This window comes from Merops nubicus, unplaced genomic scaffold (genome assembly GCF_000691845.1).
Source record: "Merops nubicus isolate BGI_N331 unplaced genomic scaffold, ASM69184v1 scaffold2040, whole genome shotgun sequence".
Classification (NCBI taxonomy): Eukaryota; Metazoa; Chordata; class Aves; order Coraciiformes; family Meropidae; genus Merops; species Merops nubicus.
The window spans coordinates 1,863-8,127 of record NW_008583348.1 but is presented as its reverse complement, the minus strand read 5'-3'; the positions used below and the strand labels follow the sequence as shown (position 1 = coordinate 8,127).

Below are 6,265 nucleotides of genomic sequence, written 5' to 3'. Positions count from 1 at the left end.
CTGAAAGGGGTGTGAAGCTCCGTCCCAGGCTGACCAGATCAGGGGTGGAGTCCCCAACCCTGGAGGGGTTTCCAAGCCGTGGAGATGTGCTGTGAGGGACACGGGGCAGTGGGGACCTGGCCCTGCTGGGTTGATGGCTGGACTTGATCTTACAGGTCTCCTCCAAGGAGGAGGATTCTGTTTCTGGGGCTGGGGCTCACAGCCCTGCTCAGATTCCCCGAGGTCACTGCCCCTGATGCTGGGGGGGCTGTGGATTCCAGCAAAACCCCTTCGGCTGCCCCCACCTCCAGGTGACCTCAGGGGAGGAGGGCTGGGAAGGGGAGGGGGGTGGAGCTGGCTGGGACCCCCCCACCCCTGCCCTGGGGACGCCCCGATGGCATAAAAGAGCAGGAGCCACCTCCTGCCACCACCCTTCCTCAGCATGAAGCTCACCTGGGACATCAACGACCCCAAGCTGCCACAGGTACTGGGCAGGGTGGGAAGGGGGTGGTGGTAGAAAAAGCCCCTGGGTGGCTCTAACCTTCCAAAATGAGCAAAGCTTCGTTTGGAGGCTGTTTTACTTCTCCCACAGCTTTTCAGACCTCATTCCCTGGGTCTGGATGGGCTGCAGTAATTCTTATAAAAGGACTTGTAATAAAAACATGTTGAAATATTTCATCAGTTTCTTGATGTGATGTTTTATTGTCAATGAGCACTCCACTTTTTTCCCAGTTCTGAGCTCCAAATGCATTCTTAGTTCATTACTCTTTTTTTTTCCTCTTAGAGTTTATTTAATTTTACAAAGCCCATGCAGTTCTAGGATTGCTTAACCCTGTAAATGCTGGTAGTTTATTGACATTCACTAGGATTGCTTGAGTGTGGTATAAATTTATATTAAATGAGTGTTGCAGGAACTCTTTGCACTGTAAATATTTGGATTTTATGGATCTCAGTTGTTCTTTCATTGTGCTGGTAATGATATTTTGGTAAATAACTGCAAAAAGCCACTGAAATCTCAAATTAAAATGTTCTGAGAACCTCTATGTGCTTTTATTGATTATATTTGTAATGGCAAATTCTTTTATTCATTTTTTTTTGGTAGAAGCCTTATTCAACTTATATTAAATGTACTTTAAGAAATTCTTCCTTAGCTAAAACTTCTAGATCCCAACTTGCATGAGCACAGTCCCACAAGGGGGATTTAACAGCATGCATAAGCTGGGTGGCTTCTGTCTTGTTTGGGTGCACTGGTGGTGGACCAGGCAGTAGGTTTTGGTAACAAGGCTGATGCCTTATGGCTGGGTAACCTCACTGCCAAGAGGCACCTCTGACAACAGACCATGCTACTCCAAATTGTCATGAAAAAGAGGGAAGGATCCTGATTTTCTTTAAGAATCTAAGAATAATGGGATCATTTTGGTTGGAAGAGACCTTCAAGATCATCAAGCCCAACCCTTCCCCCAGCACTGCCAGGTCCCCACTGCCCCATGTCCCTCACACCACATCTCCCCGGCTTGGAAACCCCTCCAGGGGTGGGGACTCCACCACTGCCCTGGGCAGCCTGGCACAGCCCTGGACAACCCTTTTGGGGAAGACATTTTTCCTTGTAGCCCACCTAAACCTCCCCTGGGGCAACTTGAGGCTGTTTCCTTTTGTCCCATCACTTGTTCCTTGGGAGCAGAGCCTGACCCCCCCCTGGCTCCAGGCTCCTGTCAGGAGCTGTGCAGAGCCAGAAGGTCTCCCCTGCGCCTCCTTTGCTCCAGGCTCAGCACCCCCAGCTCCCTCAGCTGCTCCTCACCACACTTGGCCTCTAGCCCCTTCCCCAGCTTCGTTGCCCTTCTCTGGCCACTCTCCATCCCCTCAAGGCCCTTCTTGGAGTGAGGGGCCCAAAACTGACCCCAGGCTCTGAGGTATGGCCTCAGCAGAGCTGAGCACGTGTGGTTTTGAGACGTGGAAGCTCAGACAGCGTTTCAGCCTTATGGACCATTTCTAATTAAGCTCTTCTCTCCATATTTCTTCGTCAGCTTGGGTGCTCACCTAGAAAGCCATTTTGTATGTTGTAACAGGGCAACACCCTGAGGTTGCAAACTCCTGCTGACACTCTTGCTGTCCCCCACCCCTCCAGGAGCCCAAACACTTCGACGCCTTCCAGGAATGGCCGGACGGTTACGTGAGGTTCATCTACTCCAGCGAGGAGAAGAACGCCCAGAGGCACCTCAGCGGCTGGGCCATGAGGAACACCAACAACCACAACTGTCAGATCCTCAAGAAGTCCTGCCTGGGGGTGGTGGTGTGTGCCAGGAGCTGCACCCTGCCCGGGGGAGCCCGCCTGCAGCTCCGCCCCGCCATATGCGACAAGGCCCGGCAGAAGCAACAAAGTGAGAGGCACCCCAAAGGTTGAAGGGGTGCCCAAGGGACCATGTTTTTATCATCAAGGCTTGACTTCCAGCCTGGGGTCACCTTCACTTGCGTGCAGGCTCGGGCAGAGCTGTTGAGTCTGTGATGAATCCATTTATTTCCAAGTTTCATCGGTCTGTAAACGCTCATGGGGAAATGGATCTAAAATCTTTGATTTTTATAGGCATTGCAAGAATTATAGAATGGGGTGGGAAGGGACCTTTCAGGGTCACCTAGTCCAATCCCCCCACACTGAGCAGGGACAGCTTCAACCAGAGCAGGTTGCTCAGAGCCTCAGCAAACCTCATCCTGGGATGGTTCCAGGGATGGGGCATCAACCACCTCTCTGGGCAACCTGGGCCAGTGTTCCACCACCCTCAGTGTACAAAATTTCTTCCTCATATTTAGTCTAAATCATCTCCTCTCCTTTATTTAAATCATTAGGATTGATATCAAGCATACAGCTCTACTTCATCCCATTCAGTCGTGCTTGGTAGTCCCTCTTGCATTTCCTTGAACATCAACCTTCACCAAAACTCAGATCCAAGTGTGATCGTGCTGCTCTCACCCAAAATCTTCCCTTTTAACCCGTGTCTTCAGCAGTTTCTTTATTTCTATTTGCAGAGAAAACCTGCCCAAACTGCAGCTCAGCCCTTGAGCTGATTCCTTGCAGAGGACACAGTGGCTACCCAGTCACTAACTTCTGGAGACTCGATGGCAAAGCAATCTTTTTCCAGGTAAAAAGCATATAAATTATATAATCTATATAAAAATTATATATAGAGAGATTTTTTCTCCCTCCCTCTCTTTTCCCTCTTCTTTTTTGTTTTATGTAACACTGAGCAGGGTGGAATTTTGGTCCCTGACTGTCTGTAGTACAGACAAGGCAAGAAAAAAACATCAGAATAATATTTGGCTGCCTTCTTAAAAGCAGCACAGGGGAGTTTGTGTTCAATTTTATCTATAACATCATTACTGATGTCTAAAATTCTCCTGTTTACAGTACACAGCTCCAAACCAAAAGGTTGCCCTGCACCCTGATGTGTCTGGCAACTGAATCTCCCTGAGGACCCAATATTTATTTCCTACTAAAATAAATAATGAGGGAAACAAAAACCTCACTGAAATGGCACGAGTTGAGATGTGAAAATTCTGCCTTGTGTGAAAATAAACTGAATTTTTCATGGACCTATGCTGCAGTGAATTGTGTTCTGCAGCCAGGGCCTGGCAGCAAACTGGTCACATTGCCAAATTCTCACCTGTATTCTTATTTTTTCAAATATTCTGTTACAGACATACAAACTACCAATTTTATTTACCATAAAAATAAAGTCCTCACTTCCTTCTGCTTGAGCCAGGATAACGTTTTAGAAGAAATTTTAAGTTTCCTGCTTTGTATTAGGGACTGTATCTAGTTCTAGTCCTCCTACCTACCTGCCAATCACAATTTTATTGATCTATTTATATATTTAATCCCTCCTTGTGGTTGAGTTTCCTCCTCGTTCTCTGGTACCAAACCACAGATTAATCTCTCATTCTACTGACTGCATTTTCTCCTCATCCAGTTGACATCTAATTCTTCATTAATCCTAATTTAGGCTAAAGGAGTCCACGACCACCCCAGGCCAGAGAGCAAATTGGAGGCAGAGGCAAGAAGAAGTGCATTTAAGAAGCAAATGTCCTCTTTTCACCACTCCCAGAAAAAGAGACCTCTCAACTCAGAGGTAAGTCGAGTCATCTGTCAATTAAAAAGGTGTTGTAAATGAAGATTCTTGATCAATTAAAGGCGTCCTAAGAACTTATTAGGGAACCCAGGGCAAAATAAAACTTTATACCCTGCTCCATGTGTTCATCTGGGGCTGAAATGAGCAGTAGGGCAAGCGTGGAGGCTTGACTCTCAAAGATCTACTTGTCCTTGCCAGGTGGGAAGGTACCACGACGGCACCAGTTACACCAGTAACCTACAGACTCTGCCCTGCATGGATGGCCCAGAAAGGGTTGGGATCATCACAGACACCAACTTTTCCATCCCAGCCCAGTCTTACCCCTCGCTGCAGAACGCCGACCTCTACAAAGCATCTTATGACCCATCCAGCTTCCAGGAGGACCAGCTCTCTCCATACCCCAAGTGCTCCAACCCAAGGATCTACATGCCCAAGCCATGCAGCTACGAGTTTGGAGTTCCTACCTTCATCAGCTCCAGCCCTTACCCAACGTTTTACAAAGATCACACAAGTCCTGCCATCGACTCAGATCCCCTCAGTTTGAACGGACCTCACTACAACACCATGACCACCACCCATGAGAAGACCTTTGATAACCCTGGCAGACACTATGGACTGAAACCAGCTTGGGGGAAAACTGGAGGTGGAGACAGGAGTGACTATGGGCAACCAAGTGGTAACCACCCTTACTGCAGTGGGGACTACCCTTGCAGGTATGGTCCCAACCCCTCTCCCATAGCCCCGCCGTTGCAGACGGTCATCACAACCACCACCAAGGTGTCCTACCAGGCCTACAAGCCACCCACACTAAAATACAGCGACAACCTCTGCGACGTGAAGAACCTCCAGAGCTACACCCACGTGGCAGAAAACGTGTCGGGCGCCATCTATTCGGGGATGAAGATTCAAGAAGACTTTGGGATGATCAAGTCAGCGTTGCTCTACCAGCACGACCCGCTCTCCACAAAGTCTAAACCAGCTGAGGCTGTGGAGAATTATCGGTATGGGCCACCATCGTTGGGGAGCAGCTTTGCTGAGCATGAAGGTCAGACCCTGAGGTTTGAGAGTGCTGAATATTGAGTGAATTTTTTGCCTAAATAGCAGATATATGCAAATAGGAAAATAGATTCTCATGCTGAGCCCCAGACATGCCTGGGAGAAGGCAACGTGGAGGTGCAGCACCTCCAGGAGTTCACAGCCTCCTCTGATGGGGGTGATGATCTGCTTATGGTCACAACTCCTGCCAGGTGCCTCAAGCTTTAGGAGAAAAGGCTCCATCCATAAGAAATTGCCCACCAGGTAATAGAAGGAAGGATGAAGGGAGGTGGCTATAGATGATGGTCAACTGAAAGAAATGACAGAAAATGAAATGAAAGCAAGACAACTTGCAGGATAATTCACCTGGATGGTCCATTCACCTGCTGTGACCCATCTAGGGAATGGGAAGACCACTTAAGTTCCTCTGAAATGAGGAATGAAAAGCCTACATGTTGACTTCATGTTTCTTTTCACCCCCTGCATCAAGAGTCCTGCCTGTCCACCCTTCCTACACACCCAGGAAAGCCCAACCATAGCCCACTGAGAACCAGCCCCCTGCCAAGGGGACCAAGAAGACCCAAGAGACACCCATTGAAGTTTCCTACAACAGCTCTTTTCTTCTGGAAATGAAGCCACCAGCAAACTGAGAGGTCAGGAAACATCCCCAGACACCTTGAGCTAAGCAAAGACAACGTGAGGTCTTGCACCCCCAAATTCTTAGCTCAACTATGGGGAAAAAAAAAATCAGGTTTCTGTTAAGTTGGAGAATTTAGGACTACATAGCACTATGGCCAGTGACAGAAGTGAGGTCTCTCCTCTGTACTCCAAAATATATCAAAGTGTGTAGAAGTTGAAAAGCCCAAGCCTTGAATGGAGGTCTCCTGGAGACAAGAGACCATGTGACAATGTTTTTCAGCTCTATATCCACCAAATGCTGCCATGGGTCGTGCAGCTGATGGTGGGCATCATTTTGTGGTCTTGTCTCCTGCTTAGAGCCTGGCACTCTGTCCTGTTCCACAGCCACGTGTGTCCACCCAAAGACCTCCCGTGAGAGGCTGAGCAATTCCCTCAGCCCTTGTAACCTGCTTTTGGAAGAGGAACCTCTGGGCTCTTCCTGTACCCCAAGT

General features: G+C 48.4%; 1 protein-coding gene across 1 annotated transcript; it reads left to right on the top strand.

Moving 5' to 3' along the window:
• The first annotated feature begins 421 nt into the window (after positions 1-421).
• On the top strand, positions 422-5,180 carry GCM2 (glial cells missing homolog 2 (Drosophila)). The gene is made up of 5 exons (XM_008940266.1): positions 422-463; positions 2,105-2,357; positions 3,001-3,113; positions 3,975-4,100; positions 4,299-5,180. The coding sequence occupies exons 1-5, from the start codon at positions 422-424 to the stop codon at positions 5,178-5,180; spliced, it is 1,416 nt and encodes a 471-aa protein (XP_008938514.1).
• The last annotated feature ends 1,085 nt before the right edge of the window (positions 5,181-6,265 follow it).

Bases quoted from the DNA above. Each gene is read 5' to 3' on its own strand.
- GCM2 (XM_008940266.1), top strand. From the start codon at position 422: ATGAAGCTCACCTGGGACATCAACGACCCCAAGCTGCCACAG. The intron at 464-2,104 runs GTACTGGGCAGG...CCACCCCTCCAG, and splicing joins ACGACCCCAAGCTGCCACAG to GAGCCCAAACACTTCGACGC. The intron at 4,101-4,298 runs GTAAGTCGAGTC...TGTCCTTGCCAG, and splicing joins AGAGACCTCTCAACTCAGAG to GTGGGAAGGTACCACGACGG.